Source organism: Scleropages formosus, chromosome 2 (genome assembly GCF_900964775.1).
Source record: "Scleropages formosus chromosome 2, fSclFor1.1, whole genome shotgun sequence".
Classification (NCBI taxonomy): Eukaryota; Metazoa; Chordata; class Actinopteri; order Osteoglossiformes; family Osteoglossidae; genus Scleropages; species Scleropages formosus.
The window spans coordinates 8,480,575-8,499,497 of record NC_041807.1 but is presented as its reverse complement, the minus strand read 5'-3'; the positions used below and the strand labels follow the sequence as shown (position 1 = coordinate 8,499,497).

The 18,923-nt window shown below is 43.3% G+C and overlaps 1 protein-coding gene and 1 non-coding gene across 2 annotated transcripts; both read left to right on the top strand.

Moving 5' to 3' along the window:
- The first annotated feature begins 614 nt into the window (after positions 1–614).
- Positions 615–17,578, top strand: ipo7 (importin 7). Its single transcript, XM_018762584.1, has 25 exons — positions 615–827; positions 4,047–4,128; positions 6,799–6,952; positions 7,046–7,204; positions 7,299–7,455; positions 8,100–8,189; positions 8,317–8,411; positions 8,566–8,650; positions 9,005–9,139; positions 10,046–10,145; positions 10,365–10,441; positions 11,822–11,938; positions 12,040–12,129; positions 12,251–12,416; positions 13,296–13,456; positions 13,676–13,804; positions 14,192–14,258; positions 14,342–14,467; positions 14,734–14,831; positions 14,944–15,039; positions 15,156–15,376; positions 15,529–15,737; positions 15,847–16,053; positions 16,157–16,273; positions 16,365–17,578. The coding sequence occupies exons 1-25, from the start codon at positions 744–746 to the stop codon at positions 16,460–16,462; spliced, it is 3,120 nt and encodes a 1,039-aa protein (XP_018618100.1). The 5' UTR covers positions 615–743; the 3' UTR covers positions 16,463–17,578.
- Positions 11,491–11,671, top strand: LOC114909935 (small nucleolar RNA SNORA23). The gene has a single exon (XR_003797486.1). It is a non-coding gene; the product is annotated as a small nucleolar RNA SNORA23 (small nucleolar RNA).
- Positions 17,579–18,923: the final 1,345 nt, after the last annotated feature.

Here is an 18,923-nt window from a genome sequence, read left to right as displayed (position 1 = left end):
TGTACAATGCAGTATACAGATCAACTAGTTTAGGAATAAGTGTATAAATTTTCAAAATATTTAATTTCTCTTAATTTTTTTCTAAAAATATCACCATATTTCAAATAATTTAATTATATTTTTAAAATCACGAGGCTCCTGAGCATTTCTAAAGTAAAAAATTCTACAGTTTCACAATGGAAATGTTCTGCACTTAAATTACTGTCTGTTATATGTTGATTTAGTTGAAGTTATTCGTATGACATCACATAATTCACATTTTAAGCATAGTATGAGGAGTTAGGAGACTTCCTGTCAGCTTTTCGGTATGTAAAAAAAATCCCAGTACAAGGGGTAAAGCACTGAAGGCAGCTGTTGCTGAATATGCTTACTTTATTGGATTAAATCTTGGCAACGCAAGAAACTTCTTGATTTTTTTAAAATATCGATGAAACGAATAATACATGAGACAGAATTGTGTTTATTGGTGAAAGTATACAGGCCAACATAACCAAAAAAAAAAAATGCGTATGACGTAATTGTTAGGAGTTTTGTCCTTATTGCTCTCTTTATTTGAATGACTACAACTCCCAGAATTCTGTGCAGTCAAGGAAGAAGTGTCACACGGTACTCATCTATCCGGGTACTCTGAGCGGCTCTTCCTTTCGCGCCGGTAGCTGGGGAACAGCGCGTCCATGTGCGCATTGAACGGGACTGCATAGTTCACAGAATCAACCGAAACCGAGCCACGCCACAGCCCAGATATGGATCCCAACTCTCTTATCGAAGCCCTTCGGGGAACCATGGACCCGAACCTGCGGGAAGCCGCAGAGAGGCAACTGAACGAGGTGAGTCGGGTACAGTGACTTGGGCCTCGTTCTACCTCGTCGATGGAGGCGCGTTGACTCCGGGGGGAGGCTGCCGTGATGTACATGAAATCGGTTTATTTAAATGCGTTTAATCGGCTCTGTTGATTGAAAGTAGGACGAAATTGCTGTCCGCGTAACCGTAGGATGATACGTGTGATGTGGCAGTCATCGGGTTAGAGCTGTTAGCGGCAGTACAGTAGCGGGTCGAAACGTGGACATTTTAGCACATTAGCTTAGCTCCTGCTAGCCTGTTAGCTCCTTTAGCACGTTAGCCTCAACTCCCGGCGAGACGCGTAGTTCCTTGGCTGACTGATCGCCCACTTGTTTGTGTTTAACTGTTGGCCCCGCTTCCAGTTTCGGCTAATTTTACACTTGGATAGAGCATGAACTCGGCTGAACCCACTTCAGTTTCCTGGAGTCCTCGGTGCGCGAGCTGGTCGCGCGTGTTTAAGTTTAACAAGTTGTTAAACAAGTTTAAGGCACTTGAGTTGACGCTCTTACGTGCTTGCGCTGCGGCTTTTTGCCGACTCATAATTCACGTCGTTTTATGACATCATGACGTATAATCATGTTCTTATAACCTCATCGGTCTGACTCTTTCTCAGTCCGTGTCGGAGGCGGAATTTTCGTCATTTCTGCAGGGTACTTTTATCTTCCGTTGCAAATTCAAGCTGGCACTTTGTCACGGATTCACACGTTAGACTAAAAATAAATATTGGACTGCCAAGACTTTTGGTTAATTTCCGTAGCCTTCCAAACTCCCGGCGGTACCGTTTTGAACGGTGTTTTTATTTTTTTTTTTTGGCATCACTCGAACATTGGGAGACCACGTGCTTTCCCGCTCCCTGCTCTCGAGACGCGGTACGTGCCGAGTCGTCACGGTTCACCGTGGGTCCTGAGTGACGTGAGCGGGTGACGTGCGTTACGTTACTTCACTTCAATCAGCGTGAGAGTTAAAAAAAAAAAAAAAAAAAAAAAAAAAGAAAGGAAAAAGGTTCAAGTTAAACTCGATGGATCCACGAGGAGCCCTGCAGGAGGTCACTGCACAATATGGGTTAGAATACTCTCTACCCTCTCCTTTGATTCAAAGTTTGAAATCAATCGACATTCTTGATTGCTAATGAAAAAAAGTGAGTGTTGAAGAAAATGGGTGTATATGAAGCACAGTTCCTGCGTGTAAGCAGGGTTACCTCTGTGTTCAGGCTGGTGGATGTGCGCCGAGCTGTTAGTCCCGATATGGATGTGTGAGTCATTTAGTGGTATGCAGAGAGGGGATGAAGAGTGTGTTGATGGTGGCAGAGAGCAGCGAGAAGCACTGTGCTGATTTCCACTCAGTATGCCATCCTGTTTTTTTTTTTAATACACTCAACCATAAGGTGTTCAAGGGCACCATATTTCTGAAGTACGTGCTCGCTACCAACTTTGGTGCAGTCCAGATTATCTGAATCGAAAGGAACTGCCGCTGATCGTTGTCGACCTGTAGTGTACGTTTCTATGCATGCCGACGTTTCCTGGTCCCCACGATCAGGAAAATTGATCCTAGTCCCCGCAATCAGAGGACTGAAGAGCTGAAGCTCACAGGGAGTGTGGAACAATGTGGGGGGTGGGGCGCGAGCACCCGTTATGAGCTGAGTCAGGGAGCTGTGATTGATACTGCAGGAGTCTGGCCAGGGAGACTGTTTCCTGGCAGTGAGCAGACGGCACCTGGATCCTTTCTGTTAGTGAGTACGAAGCACCACGCCACCCCTTCCGCTGGACCCCAGGCTGATGGGTGAAATCATTAGTCATGTATGTGCTAATTCATGTATTTATTCCTTTATCTAACACATTTCTTCAAAGCAACTTAAAACTTTCAGCTTCTGCTTTAAGGTGCTTTCAGCAATTTACCCAACTATGCAGTTGTATAATATTTACTGTATCAATTCAGGGTAAGTACTGTGCTCATGGGTACTGCAGTGGGAGTCAGGATTGAACCCAGGTCCTTCGTGGAAGGTGATGGCTGTAGTCACTACGCTGCCCACTGGCCGCATTTATAACAAGGTTATTGATCATGGAACAAAATAATGGTTTTGCGAACAGTATGCAACATTTGGCAGACAAAATAGTATGATTTAAAACCATGTTAAGCATAATTAAATTCATTTCCATGGCGGATAGTTGTTCCACTAAAAGTTGATTTCTGTAATTTGAAATCGATTTCCAGTTACATTGGAGAGCGTTACCTCGCTGCGGTTCGTATTTGTGTCTGTGTGACGCCTTTATCTTGTCGTTCAATTGCCATGGATCCTTTGTAGCATTGTGTATATGTCACACTCCTCATAAGGAAGATTGGTGCATCCCGCAGTGAATGTGCCAGGAGTGACAGTGACCAAGGAGGACAGCTTTTCTTTAGCTTTGCTTAGTCAATATGGGTTGATTTGCCAACACCTGAAAGGTGGTTCTTCATTCTCTTATTTGAGAATGTGTAGGTGGTGTGGAATCACTGGAGTCTGCTTGGCATGCTCCTTTGCCTCGGATGTGTGTGTCTGCAGGGGATGAGATGTCCATGGTTTCTGGCAGTCCTTTTGCCCCAGCTCCCTTGAGTTTCAGCAGCAGCTGTAGCTGAGATGTGGACCAAATGTAGATCTCCACAGTGGCAGGCCTTCATCTGCTTGCCTTCTCCAGCTATCGCTGCTGATCTTCAGCTTAACTGGTCCATGCTCGTTCTAGCACTGTTTCACGGGTGCCCGGGAGTTTGCTCTTTTCTGCAGATGGCCCAAGGAAGGAAGCTCATGCTCCGCTCATCACTGATGGAGTGGAATGTGACCCGGGAATTCATGGATGTGGAATTTGGCAATGATGTGATCTCACCCTTGAGCTTTCTTTATCACATCTGAATGTAAAATCCCAGTTGATCCAGAGAATAGCACTGTTTAAACAGGCCTGTTTGGTGTTACCTGATCATCATGTACCTGTTCATCTCATGCGTAGGTTTGGAAACGATGCCAAAATAAAAGCAAATTTACACGTCGCTGCAACTTGTTTTTCTTGCCATTTTTGAAAGTTTCTGCTCTCTTTGTGTTTGATAATGTTTATCATATGCTGATATTCTTATTGACATTTGTCACTGGTCTTCATGAAAGATGCATCAGAATGTGCATGGTGTACATGTTTCCCTCAGAATTGACCATTGTGTTGCCATTATTTCTCTTTCGATAGGGTCACAGCCAAGTGAACTTTGTCTCCACGCTGCTGCAGGTGACCATGTCTGATAATCTTGACCTCCCTGTCCGACAAGCAGGTGAGCAATGCCCTTGCCAGCAGAGAGGGTCTGGGTGGGAGGAATTTGCTTTTTTTATGTTCTGCGTGTCAGGATCCCCTCGTTGTTAACTGATATGCGGTGGCTTTTTGGGATTCGGGGTAATTGGTTTGTAGCGTCTCCAAACGCTAGAAAATGAACTTTCATTAACCCAGGAGTATGTTCTCTACAAAAAAAAAACAGTGACAGCAAGACGGGTCCCAGGAGATTGGGTTTTGTGACAGAAGTTCTGGCAGAAACTTAAAATGACGCATGATTGAAAAGGCCTAAAATTAGACTTTGGCCTCAAAGCTCCATTTGGAGCTGAAGCTCCTGGCTGAATGACAGCAAAAGAAGTGGTCGTTTGCTGAGGTTTTTAAAAGGCCAAGGAGGTCCTGCGGGGGTTAATTGCCAGGAAGAAAGTACTGCAGATGGAACTGAATTTGCGCCAGGAAAAGCACCAGCTTCTTCTTCAGTCTGTCGTGTGTTGGAGAAACAATTTATTCATTTAGCTGCTGCTTTTCTCCAAAGCGACTGTCACTGTGAGGTTTATACACTTACCCACTTAGCATGATTTATCCACTTATGTAGCTGGATAGTTTTTACTGTGTGGTTTCAGGGCAAGTACCTTGATCAAGGGTTCAACAGCTGGAGGTAAATCTGGATCTTTTGATTGAAAAATGATGGCTCTAGCCTCTATGGCTTCTACAAGCTTTTTTATTTAAATTTTAAACGCCTATTTTGTGTATTCCTTATTGCTTCAGGGTGGCAGTAATCATTTTACACTGAGTAACTAAACTAACTCATGAGTTGAAAAAATCCACAAAAAAGGAGCTTTTTATTTTCTTTTGAGCCTTTTAATGGTTGGTGGCAGTTTACTATTGTACTAGTGCGATTCCAGTTGAGTGGTTTCCCATTAAGGACTTGGATGCGTCACATGATTTAGACATTCTTGATTCTGCAGTTCAATCCTTATATCCCAGCAGGAGCACTGCACTCCCCCACCTCTGTTTGCTTATCCTTATAGTGAAATATGCGCTCCCTCAGAACTGCTGAATCCCTTTCAGCACTCAGGTTGGATGTCAAAGTACATTTCTTTCTGAACCGCTTCTCTCCTTATCTGTCAGATACTTAAGTTTACAGCAGCATCTGTGATAGCCATGTATACTACTTGTTGTACTCTGTTGTGTGGGCAGCAACTCAGATGATTTAACTGCAAAAATCAGCATCAGACCAACTGCTTCAGTAAAGCTTTTTGTTTCATTTACTTCTGTGACATATATGTTGCTTTGGTGTGAAATATCTGCTAAATGAGTTAACTAATTCCGTTTAACTTATGCCATCCCCTATCCCGGAAAGGTACAAGTCTTGGTGTGCAGAACACTGACTCTCAGGTGATCTGTGAATGAGGTTTGGTTATATTAATGTGACCCCCACAACCCATGAGGGAAGGCAGCCATAGCTGGGTGAAACAGTTCCATGCATTGTGACAGCAGCTCTCTCTGGAAATGTTAAGGGAACATGTCTTTTTCATACCTATCAAGAACATGGCATAGAAATCGGCATTTTGGGAAGCTCTTAATTTTTGATATCTTAATAAAATGTGTTTAGTTTGACTTTTCTTGCCCCGCCACCCATTTTTCAAGGTTACTTTGAGGTTTGCGTAAGATAAAACAAAGAGAAATGTGCTACTTGGCATGCTTGTTAATGATCATGTCTGCGAGCTGCTTTGAGTGAAATTACCTGCGCGCGAGTAGAATTATATTAACTGCTTGTCTTTGTCGTGCAATTTCCTGTCTGCAAGAGGAAGCAAAGGCTAATGAAGGATGACTAATGGTGTCAGGGGGATTCAAAATGAAAGAGCGTGAGGATGGTCTGGATGAGGGTTATGGTGCATTTGAACTGATGGGGGCTTGGTGTGCTGTGATAGAAAAGGTGTTGTGTAGTGAGGTGTGTGTGAAGTGGCGGACAGCGTAAAGGGTATTGGGTGTTTAGCATTGCTCTCAGGACACCCTGCCGTGTCAGCAGCAAAAGGCAGGATTATTTCTGTCCAGCAGCACAGACGTGCCTGTGTCAGCAGTCTGACGTTCGTCCCCGGTGTACCAACCCTCGGTCACCTCTCATTGCAGTGATGGAGTACAATTCATAGCTTCGCTCAACATTCAGCCTCACGAGGCTGTAGTATCACCCATCTTGGCCTTTCAACTCCCTCCTGTCTGTCTGCAGAAGCAGTGATTTTGGATTAATGTCTTGCTATGTCTGCCAAGGGGGAAGGGTATGTAATAGGCATTGAGTAACATGAATAGAAGGTAGAAAAACAATGGCCTTGAGTTTAAAATTGAGGGAGAAAAGCTTTATTGTGTCTGGAAGAGTCTTTGTGGTGGTTGCATGTTTCCATTGTTTTACTTCCACGTGCTGTGATTTCCTTCCATAGTCTAAAGACATATTTCACAAGAATTGGTGACTAAATTGTTCATAGTGTGTGATTGCCCTATGATGTGCTGGCATCCCATCCAGGATGTACCCTGCTGCACACCCTATGCATCCAGGATAGGCTGTGGACCACAAAAACCCTGAATTTGAAAAGTGATGATGATTAATGGATGAGTAGCCTTTGTCCCTGTTACGCTGCCTCATTACCTGTCCCATTGCTGGCCCTGTTATGATCCTCAGGTGTGATCTACCTGAAGAACATGGTCACCCAGTACTGGAGCGAAGGGGACCCTGCAGGTGGAGAGAATGCTGCCACCAACATCCCAGAGGAGGACAGGCAGTTCATCCGAGACACCATTGTGGAGGCCATCATCCACTCCCCTGAGCGCATCAGGTGAGGGCAGATGATGTACTGTTTTGCCCTGGGGGTATCCAGATCACAGCTCTTGACCATGCTCAACTCCTGCCTTTGTGCTTATCTACTCAGAGTTCAGCTTACAACATGCATTCATCACATGATCAAGCACGATTACCCTGGCAAGTGGACGGCTATTGTGGACAAGATTGGATTTTATTTGCACTCTGACGACAGCACTGGCTGGCTGGGCATCCTGCTGTGCCTCTACCAGCTTGTTAAGAACTACGAGTGAGTCCCCTCACTGCTGCTTCTGAAATTGGAAGTTCGGTGTTATTCTGAGACTGAAGATGTTTTTTTCATGGGGTGGGTTTTTGGTTTGCAGGTACAAAAAGCCGGAAGAGCGCAGCCCATTGGTGGCCGCTATGCAGATCTTCATGCCCATGTTGAAGGACCGCTTCATTCAGCTTCTGCCAAATCCCTCTAGCGACTCTGTTCTTGTGCAGAAGCAGATTTTCAAGATCCTCTATGCACTCTTTCAGGTAATGAGCTGAGGTCTCCTCTGCCTTTGGTGCCAGTGCACTGTTTTGTTGGTGGGACTAGCTGCACGCCTCAAGCCTTAGGGTTCACTGCCAGGTCATTTATTGCTGGTGTGTTCAGTTGTTAATGAAGGCAGAATTCTGTGTGCTATGGTTGGTTCGGTTTGCTGAAACTGGTCCAGTCTTTGGCAGCCCTGCTGACAGTAGCGTGGGCAGGAGATCCAAAAAGCCATCTGTTCTGTTGATGAGACTACTGTGTGATGTCACCGTGGTGCTTGTGGTGCTGTCTGACATCACTGCAAAACAGAGCTATCTGTCACTGGTTTTCCTCCGTGTACTTTTTTACATTTACATTTATTCACTTAGCAGATGCTTTTGTCCAAAGCGACTTACAACGGATACTATGTAATGTTACTAGCCCACACACCTTATTCACCAAGGTGACTTACACTACTTACAAGGGGTTACTCATCCGTGCATCAACACATTTTCACAGCTAATAATAATCAGCTTTTTGAAAGAAGTTGACCAACATGTAACATGACTACTTCTGCTAAATACTGTAATCTTTTACCCTTTGTGCTGTATTTTCATGTATCTGTATGGTTTTTCATTTTCTTGGTGCACTTCCCACATTGCTGCTCCAGTACAACCTGCCATTGGAGCTGATTAATCGGCAGAACTTGGCTGAGTGGATGGAGATTCTGAAGACTGTAGTAGACAGGGATGTTCCTCAGGTGAGTTGCTAGGATGATGTATAAGACTGAGACAATCATTTCTCACAGCAGAAAATACTTATTGTATGTATGTATTGTGTAGAGGTTAAATTTTGTTCCTCACCATCTTGATGTATTTTCGTTACAGGAGACACTGCAGGTGGACGAGGATGATCGGCCAGAGCTACCCTGGTGGAAGTGTAAGAAGTGGGCTCTTCATATTCTTGCCCGTCTGTTTGAAAGGTATGTGTTCATTTGTTCTTGAGATGTTGACTTCCTTCTCAGCCTCCAGGATGTTGAGTCTTGAACTAAGGGAATATTGATGTTTTGTGTGATTAAACTTTGGCCTGACGACAGTATAAAAGCCTGAGAGGCCATGTCCTCCTCCCATCCCCAGGTATGGCAGCCCAGGAAACACCACCAAAGAGTACACGGAGTTCGCTGAGCTCTTCCTCAAGGGCTATGCAGTTTCTGCTCAACAGGTATGGTGTGTTTCAGTTGTACCTTCGGGGCAAAGTTGAAATAAATGACAGCTAACAGAGGGGAGGACTGGCCTTCTTCACCATGTGTAGATATTTTTCCGCATGTGCTCGTCATGTGACAAATGCATATTTGGGGGGGGGCATTCACATGTTTTATGTTTTATTTTCATGTTTAATCTCTGCATGCATTGAGGAATGTCTGTTTCCAAAACACATTTGTCAAATTCACATTGTGTCTGCACAGTAATAAAAATAGTTGAAGACTATACGAGTGCTGTTTTAGATATCATACTCTCTTAGATTTGAGTGTATGTATATCATCTGGCTAACAAAGGGGTTCAATTGTGTCGATAGGTGCTGTTAAAGGTCTTGTATCAGTACAAAGAAAAGCAATACGTAGCTCCCAGGGTCCTGCAGCAGACGCTCAACTACATAAACCAGGGAATCGGACATGCAGTCACCTGGAAGAACCTCAAACCCCACATCCAGGTATGTGATGCCTGCTGCTTCACCATGGTCTTCCTGTCATGTTACTCTGCAGTTCTGAGTTGATGTGGAAGTAACCGCAATGCGGTGTGAAAGTGTCTTGAAACTTCTCATGTCAGTTCTGGCCAGTCATGATGCCTTGAGGGGTAAACACATGTGAGGAAGTCACTGTTTGTAGAAATCACATGTAAGAGCTACTTTCTTTCTTGTTGTTGAATGCTGAAGAATCCCTGATATTAACCACACAAATATTGTACAACAGCTGGCCCTCATAATGGGGCCCCATACAACAAAAATGGACTAGAAGAAGACATTTTCATCAAACAGAGCTTATTATTCAGTACAACAGCACCCCCCCCCCATTACACGGTCATTTTGCTTCCGTGAGTTGACGCAAGATTCCCAGACACTTTTTTTTTCTCTTGCGTAGTTTAAGCCACAGTCAAGATTTCGAAAAGGAACGCTTCAGTCCCTTTTATGTGGTGTTCCGGCTGGCTCACAAATTGGTTAAAAAATTCAATGGAGTAAATAAAGGTGCAGGTAATAAAAATAAAAGAAGGCCCATTATCCATATTGTGTTAAACTAAACCAGTAGTTTTAGCAGCAGTCACTTTGCAGGCAGCACAGTGTATGTGCAGCTTTCAGGGAAAGAAGTATAAGGATTTTTTTTTTTTTTTTTTTTTTAAAAAAACTAGGTAAAATTAAAACGGAGAAATGTGATACTTAAGAACACATCAGTGTTTACATCACCAGTGTTTCTGGGTCTTGTGTGGGTTCTAGGTGGTTTTCACAAATGAAGCAAAGTTACTTATTTCGAGTCAGACCATTGGCTAGAATTTCCACACGTCTGCAGGAATATACTGCATAAAGGTTCTAATAGTAAGTTATTTTTTTGCCTTGTTTTTTCAGGGGATCATTCAGGACGTGGTTTTCCCCCTAATGTGCTACACAGATAGTGATGAGGAGCTGTGGCAGGAAGACCCATATGAGTACATTCGCATGAAATTTGGTGAGTATTGGCCTTTCCAACCTCCAGTGTGGATAAAAATATAGAATTTACTTAAATGTCTTTATGGAAGTTCAGTTGTTTCTACATGGGCTGAAAACAAATTATTTACTATGCTTGTCAAATTGCAGTGTGTCTTAAGGGGACTTGCCGCTGGTTGTACTACTGTACATTTTTCACACAACTGTTGGAAAAATGGATTGTCGCTTCTCTTTTGCATAGATGTCTTTGAGGATTTCATCTCCCCCACGATTGCTGCACAAACCTTACTATTCACATCATGCAACAAGAGGAAAGAAGTGAGTGTAGGGGAGGATCTTGCATGCTCACCTGGCTTTGGTGCTGATCTCTTGAGTTATTTGCTTTAAATGCAGGCAGTCCCCGGATTATGAATGAGTTCTGTTCTTAATTCTGTCTTTAAGTCGAGTTTGTATGTAAATCGGAACAGTTTAATTTTGGCCAAAACTTGGGGAAAATTACTCTTAGCACTTACATCAGCACTCACTGCTTCGCCTTGCAATTTAATATTGTGTAAATTTGTCCTCACTTACAATGATTGAACTAACCCCTACTCACCGAGTTCTTCCTCACATTCACTTGCTGCACTCACTAGCTTTTAAATCTTGGAAAAGGCTGTGAGCCTTTTCTTGCACTAAAGCAAGGCTGGTAGGGATATTATGTTGATTTTGATCCTCGAACCAAATTTTGAATAGTCTTTCTATTTCAATAATTAAACGACTGCATTGCTTAATGATAACTGTAGATTTCCTCGGGACAGAGCCTTTTGCACGGTCCTTTATTATCCCTTAAAATTCTCCCGATCGTTGACCGACTGTAGCCTAATGCTTCTCCAGTGTTCGTTGGTGTTTCACCTTTTTCTGATTGGTTTATTATTTCCGCTTGAGTTTCAGTTGTAATAATTTTTCCTTTTCTTTGCATTAGCATCATTTGCGTTACATTTATGCTTTGGTGCCATGGGTACGAGGGTAAAAACAACAAAAAAAATTCAAAGCCAAATACAGTAACATGAGACGCTTAACAGCAACGTGGTCTGACTGAAAAGAATAAAGTCTTTCTTACCTCGGCCCGATGAACCGCTGTAGACGTGCAATGTTTTGATGTGCGTTGCAAAGTAGCGCCTGTTTATTATGAGCCATTGTATGTAACTCGAATTTTTAATATAATAGGCTTTACAGGGGGTGGTTTGTAACTATGGATTGTACGTAAGTCAGACGTTCATAACCTGGGGACTGCCTGTATGTTAAAACCCTGCACATTTAGAGGACTACTGTTGCTTTTCCCCCTTAAGAGAGTGTACGAGCATGTGAAAGAGAGGTTGCTGGCTGTAAGTGGCTGGAGTGCACGGTGTCTGTCCGTGTTTAGCACTGCTGCCCTTCTGTGTCTTACAGTTGGTGCAGCAGTGCTCACTCCACACTTGCAGCCATAGACACACTGGAGATCATAGTACTGGTCTAGTGACGTCTTCCTGACATCCCACCACTGACCAGCCTCCATACTCTCCTACAACACACACTCTCTTCCCCCTCGTGCAATCCCCCCCCCCCCCCCGGCAAAAGTGTTCCATAAAGCAGCTTGGGTGAAGACCAGCTGTGGTTGACCAGGCACAGAGGTATGTGTTGTTGGATGCCGATTTCTAAAATATGATGTTGATGTAACAGGTCCTGCAGAAGACCATGGGCTTCTGCTATCAAATCCTCACGGAACCTGGTGCCGACCCACGGAAGAAAGATGGCGCTTTGCACATGATTGGTTCGCTGGCTGAAATTCTGCTCAAGGTGGAGATTATCTGTACTTTATAAGTGACCATGTGGATCATTTCAGATGTGATAGATTCTGTTCCACTGCATTAAGTATTAATGTACTTTTTAACCCACAGAAAAAGATTTACAAGGACCAGATGGAGTTTATGTTGCAGAATCACGTCTTTCCATTGTTTCACAGCGAGCTGGGTTACATGAGAGCGAGGGTAAGGAATTGCGTGCCTGAGTTACGCACAGTTGGCGGATGTTAAAGTGAGATTGTGCTTCACGGTAACTGTTTGCTTAAGAACTTGAGGACTATGTTTTCACTTGTCCCACTATGTCCAGGCATGCTGGGTCTTGCACTACTTTTGTGAAGTCAAGTTCAAGAATGATCAGAACCTGCAGACAGCCCTGGATCTGACTCGCATGCGTCTGATCAATGACAATGAGATGCCTGTCAAAGTGGAAGCTGCCATTGCTCTTCAGGTGCTCATTAGCAACCAGGAGAAAGGTATGGTTGACTTGGTTTAGGGATCTGTACACCCAGAAGTTTATGCATCTTTGTCATAAGCCTTATAGTAATTTTAGCTGCAAGTTAGGGCACCCAGATGTTACAGCTGTAGGCAGTTAGGCAGATGTTAGACTCTCAATCACTAGCCTTGCATCTCTTAAGACAACAGTTTGAACAGGGCAACATGCTGGAGCATTGCTTACAGGTATCACATGGGTTACTAGAACATGAGGTGATGGAAAAATGAAAATATATACATGTGAGAGGTCTTAAGCTATACAAAGCAATAAATAACTAGCATGAAAATGTATTTTGGCTATGTGCTCTCAAGAATGCGTGTATATCACGTGAAGAGTGACGTATACAATGCATAGGACATGTCACAGGTTCTGATGTCACAAACAGCTGAAGCCATTAATTGAACTGTAACCATGAAACAAGGACCGTTTTAATTTATAAGTATTAAACATGTTTTCACTTGTAAGCACAGCAATACCAGTATTAGATAAAATAACAGGACAACAAAGTAGGGACATATGAACAAAGGAATCAAACTATCGAAGGGCTGAAATACAAAAAAAAATAGATACTTGTTGAGCCCATTTTTGTGCAGTATTTAAAAAGTGGATGTAGCAAGCTTCTCTCTGTAGCAAATGTCTGTTACAAACTCTTCCTACACTTTTATCTTCTTCATATAAGAATGAAAAATTTCCTCAGTCAAGGTACAAGTTTCTGGAATCTATGTATTTTCTCTTGATTGAGTTTAGAAGGTGCTCCTTGTGATCTTGTGCAGTGTTTATGCTTAAGTGTTGGCTGAACTATTGTAAACAGTTCTGCATGTAATTGGCACCTAATCATGCTTGTCTGGTGCTCCTCCAGCAAAGGAATACATCACTCCCTACATCCGGCCAGTGATGCAGGCACTCCTCCACATCGTACGAGAGACGGAGAATGATGACCTCACTAATGTCATACAGAAGATGATCTGCGAGTACAGTGAGGAAGTCACGCCCATAGCTGTAGAGATGACCCAACACCTGGTGAGGAAGAGTAATTAGTTGCTGAGCTGTAATCTGCTTTAACCTAGTTTCATATAATCTGGAAAATAGTCTATTAATCACTTAATTCCTAAATTACATCCTCAGATATTAGATTGTGTACATAACTTGCATGTTTGAGTTAAACATTTTAAATTTTAGGAAGGCTGTTAACCCTCTCTGAATGCTCCTTTGTTACTGTCTCTCCCCTGTGTACCACAGGCCATGACCTTTAACCAGGTCATCCAGACGGGTCCTGATGAGGAGGGTGGTGATGACAAGGCGGTCACAGCCATGGGTATCCTTAACACAATTGACACCTTACTCAATGTTGTGGAGGACCACAAAGAGGTTGGTATATTCTACATTCAACTCAGTGCATCTGCTTTGAACTTCTACCACTTCCTCCATCAGACTGCCAGAATTTTTTTTTTTTTCCTCCAGCTGCTCACAAACTCTTTAAAGTGGCATGAGAGATAAGTGGGGTTTCTGAAATAGTGATATGCTGTGTTTGAAATGTTTATCCGTGGCCCGACTGTCATCATGGTCAATCAGTACCAAGCAGCTAATTTATGCTTAGAACATTCATGCTTGGAACACAAATTCTCAGCCAGCATGAAATAACTCATGATATATTCTAAGTGATTTAAACCTTATGGAGGCATGCAAAGAAGTATGTAAATTACTGGGTAATTGGAGACATCTGATAGCTTTAAGTTGAATGGTTTGTTATTTCAGATCACGCAACAGCTGGAGGGTATCTGTCTTCAGGTGATAGGAACGGTTCTTCAGCAGCATGTCTTGGGTGAGTTTCGCTTTGTGATGCACAAGTACATCGTCCTGAAGACTGACTCTCTTACATATTCCTGACTGTTGGTCGTCTTGCAGAGTTCTACGAGGAGATCCTTTCTCTGGCCCACAGTCTAACTTGCCACCAAGTGTCCCCACAAATGTGGCAGCTACTGCCATTGGTCTACGAGGTCTTCCAGCAAGATGGCTTTGATTATTTCACAGGTATGGAGTTTGTCCATTAACCTCTTGTTTAATACTTTGGCCACATTTAGGTCTTAATTTTCAGATTTCTTCGAGGATGCCACAACTAATGCTGGACAAATTTCAGTTGTGGAGTTTCAATTGAATTTATTTTTATGGAGTGCTCTTCTCACACTGTGACAGAGCGCTGAACAAAGGCATAAGACAAAGGGAGTTTCCCCTGAAAGTTCTGACAGTTTATTCCAAGGAAATTCTGCTACATATTTATGAATGATTTTGTCTTGCAGACATGATGCCTCTCCTGCACAACTATGTTACTGTTGACACGGACACTCTGTTGTCTGATACCAAATACCTTGAAATGATCTACAGCATGTGCAAGAAGGTAACTGCCATTTGTAGCAACTGAAAGGAGAACAGTGTAGTGAAATTTGGGTTCTCGACTACAGAAAGGGGGTCCAGTAAATTTTATTGGAACATGTTATTGCTTGTTGCAGATTCTGACAGGGGATCCAGGGGAAGACCCAGAGTGCCATGCAGCTAAGCTGCTGGAGGTCATTATCCTGCAATGTAAAGGGCGTGGCATTGACCAGGTAAATGGTCTAATCCTGGTAAATGAAGCATGGGTTTAAAAGGCTTTATATTTTTCATGGGTTCTTTTAGCCTCTGTGTATTATCTGACTGCGCTCATTTTCCATTGTCTGTGCAGGTCGTGCCCCTCTTTGTGGCTGCTGCCCTGGAGAGGTTAACGCGAGAAGTCAAGACCAGCGAGTTGAGAACCATGTGCCTCCAGGTAGCCATTGCTGCCTTGTACTACAACCCTCCTCTGCTGCTCAACACACTGGAAAATCTGCGCTTCCCCAACAACACTGAACCCATTACCAACCACTTCATCTCTCAGTGGCTCAAAGATGTTGACTGCTTCCTCGGGTAAGATTGCTTACACTTCTGTTTTTTGCTGTGTATGTTTATCTTCAAGCTGTAGATTGAAAATTCATAGTGCTCAATGCAAAAATGTGGATTTTAGGTTAAAATAGGTTACCTTATTGGTTTTGTAAATCTGAGTTATTTGTCTTTGTCAGACTTCACGACAGAAAAATGTGCGTGCTGGGCCTGTGCGCCCTCATAGATATGGAACAGAGGCCACAGGCTGTCAACCAAGTGGCTGGTCAGCTGCTACCAGCTGCCATCCTGCTCTTTAATGGCCTCAAGAGAGCGTATGCCTGCCGGGCTGAGCATGAGAATGAAGAGGATGATGAAGAGGATGATGGAGAGGAAGATGAGGAAAATGGTAGGAAAATTGGGTGGGACAGTCTCGCATCAGACCCCCATGGAGCAGTTGAAATATCACAAATTGAGCTTCCAGGCTGAGGTGGTGCTATCACTGTACTTGTCTGCAGTGGAGTTGGGAAGTGATGAGGATGACATTGATGAAGAAGGCCAGGAGTATCTGGAGATGTTGGCGAAGCAGGCAGGTGAGGATGGAGATGATGAGGACTGGGAGGAGGATGATGCTGAGGAGACGGCACTGGAGGGGTACGGCACTGCTGTGGATGATGAAGACAACTTAGTGGATGAGTACCAGATCTTCAAAGTTGTTCTCCAAAGTAAGTCAAAGCAGATAACCTTCAGACATTCCTCCTACTCTGTTTACTATATCCATTAAAAATGACTGTATGAATACTGGCTTATTCTTTTGTCTATTTTCAGATATCCAGACTCGTGACCCTGCATGGTACCAGGCATTGACGCAGAACTTAGACGAGGAGCAAGCAAAACATCTTCAAGACATTGCCACGCTTGCAGACCAGAGGCGGGCTGCACATGGTATGTTCTCCAAGTTCCCCTTTGCATGCGAAGCGGCAGAGTTTGACTTATCTTCAAGAAGGGCTTCTAAGAGTTTTCATTGTGATTCCAGAGTCAAAAATGATTGAGAAGCATGGTGGATACAAGTTCACATCTCCAGTGGTGCCAACCAACTTCAACTTTGGAGGCAGTGCTCCAGGAATGAATTGAGTCCTCCTTTCCTTTTCTTACTCTGTGACTGATTGTAGTGAAGTGACAAAGCTTGTGTTGTTCCCTCAAGTAGTGGTTTCAGAACTGGTTCTTCTCACTCATTCTTCAATTTGACTGTATTAACTTGGACATAGCACCAGAAGATGTGAGAAGGCAACCAAATGCAACCAATGGCTGGGAAAACTAACCAAGAACTTGATCATGAAGCAAGAATGAAATCAAAAAAGCGCCGAACGTTGTCTAATGGAGTCCAAAGTTGGGATAAGATACCATGACAGCAGCTCTTTTCACACAAAATGGGGACAACAGAATTCCAAATTGAAAGTACAATTTAATGTTACATCAGTCTCATGGTATATGCTAGAATGGCACCCTTAAAATTTATACCTGTGGAAGTGGTGTTTGTCTATGTTAATGCATTAACAAATGCCTAAGATTTTGTAAATAAGCCGAGGCTAGGTTGTAGCCTGGCTTGAACTCCCTTCGGAAGGTATAAGCGAGTGTATTCATATGTAGCATATTGGATACTTCATAGCACTACGTGGTGCCTGATATCTGTAAATTTGACTAGCACTTTCATATTGTTCAGCTCTCCCAGCCTTGTTTCAGACTGCAGATTTATAAGAATCATTTGAGACTATTTAAAAAAAAAAAAAAACAAATAAATAAATAAATAAAATGGCTGTAACATTGTTACTCTGCCAGCAGCCTCTGGGTATGGCTAATTGTTACATGTAATTGGTTAACTGTGTCAAGTAGTTAAGTGACATTTTTATGCTAAAATGGCAACACTCTGGGATTCTGAAAAAATGCTCTTTGTGTTCAGTTTGGATACAAGATCAGTTGGTTCAGTACTTCATTGAAGCATGTACAATTGGACTATCATGGAGCCCTAGCATTTGGTTGATGTATGGATAAACCATCTATATATACAACAATATATTAAAGAAAAGTTGGGATACAAGTGATGGGAGTGTTAACTTGTGCAGTGCAACATGTACAAAGCGGTAAGTTTGACAGCTGCACATTTGGATGGGTATGCAAAGGGGAGGAAGGTGGTATTTGTAACCAGTTGATGCTCAAAATAAAGACCTGGGATTGTGTGTGTTAAAGGGGGTAAATGATATCTAAAAGAGTTGTGTTCTGTTACAAATCAGTTCTGAAAATTGTGTGGTTGCAACTGTTAACCTTCATTTACTTTCCACATAAGAATCACACTGCGGAGACCCACACCAACCCATCAACTCTAGAGGGAATACTGTAAAGTTACCACCTACTGTGTTTTATGTAAGAACTGTAACATGATCACATGTCACAAAAATTGTATAAGGTGGAGAAATGTATGTAATGGAAATTAACACCAACCACATCACGCAGGTGTTTTGCTGATTTTCTCCGAAACCACTGAAAATGGGTAGCACAGCGAGTAGCTGTGAATAGAGGGGTTCAACCCGCGTGGACTTTGCATGTTCTCCCTGTCCGCGTGGGTTTCCTCTGGCAGTCCAAAGACATGCTGGTCAGGTTCATCGGTGCTGTAGTGAGTGACTATGTTCCACTGATGCACGGATGAGTGACCCATTAAGCAGTGTATCTAGCAGTGTAAATGACCTTGATGCATAGGTGTGTGGGCTGACACTACCTACATAATTCACTGGAAGTCGCTTTGGAGAAAAGCGTCTGAAATTAAATGATTTACCCACTAAGAAGCTGGTAAATCAATGTTTGCTGTATCGATGCAGGGTAAAATGCCAGTTAACGGCTACTGCAGCAGGAGCTGGATAAGGCGATAGCTATACACCTATCACCTGCCAATGTTTTCACATTTAAAATTAAGACGTCGTCTACATGCGAACAAGGGGAATTCTACGAACAGAATACGTAATGTCCGTAGCTAAACTTAAACAAACGCTGAATATGTCTGTCACAACCGGACTGGTACATGGAGGAAACGCCCAAGCGTTCAGCTTCGTCAGCCCGAGTTCTGAGGCTCTTGCTACCGGAGCCAGGAGCTCCGCGCTAGCGCTTCCTGCTTCGAGGGACCCACCGTGGAGCTTTCACTGCATTGCCCACATCACCCCGCTCTCGCCGCGCGCGCCTCCTCCTCGCAAAATGGCCGTTTGCCGCTTCTCGCAAACATGGGCGCGCTGCTGTTTTTAACAGCACTGCGAGAGCCACCACCCCTGAACATAAACTCGGAAGTAGCGGTAATAAGCCTCTATGTACCACAAGACAGAAAGTGTGTAAAATAATAAATTCACGATTAATTCGTCACGCTTTACCACACTTTTCAAACGTCAAGTCAAACTGTACTCCACAATGGCTACCAAACGTCGCCCTTCAATCTGTATGACAATAAGCAAGTTCGCGGACGGGTCGCGTTGCACGCGCGACTGAAGGCTAAGCTGGCGAATAGTGACCGCGTTAAGAGTTCTGTTGTGATTTCTAGACCAATCGGAATCAT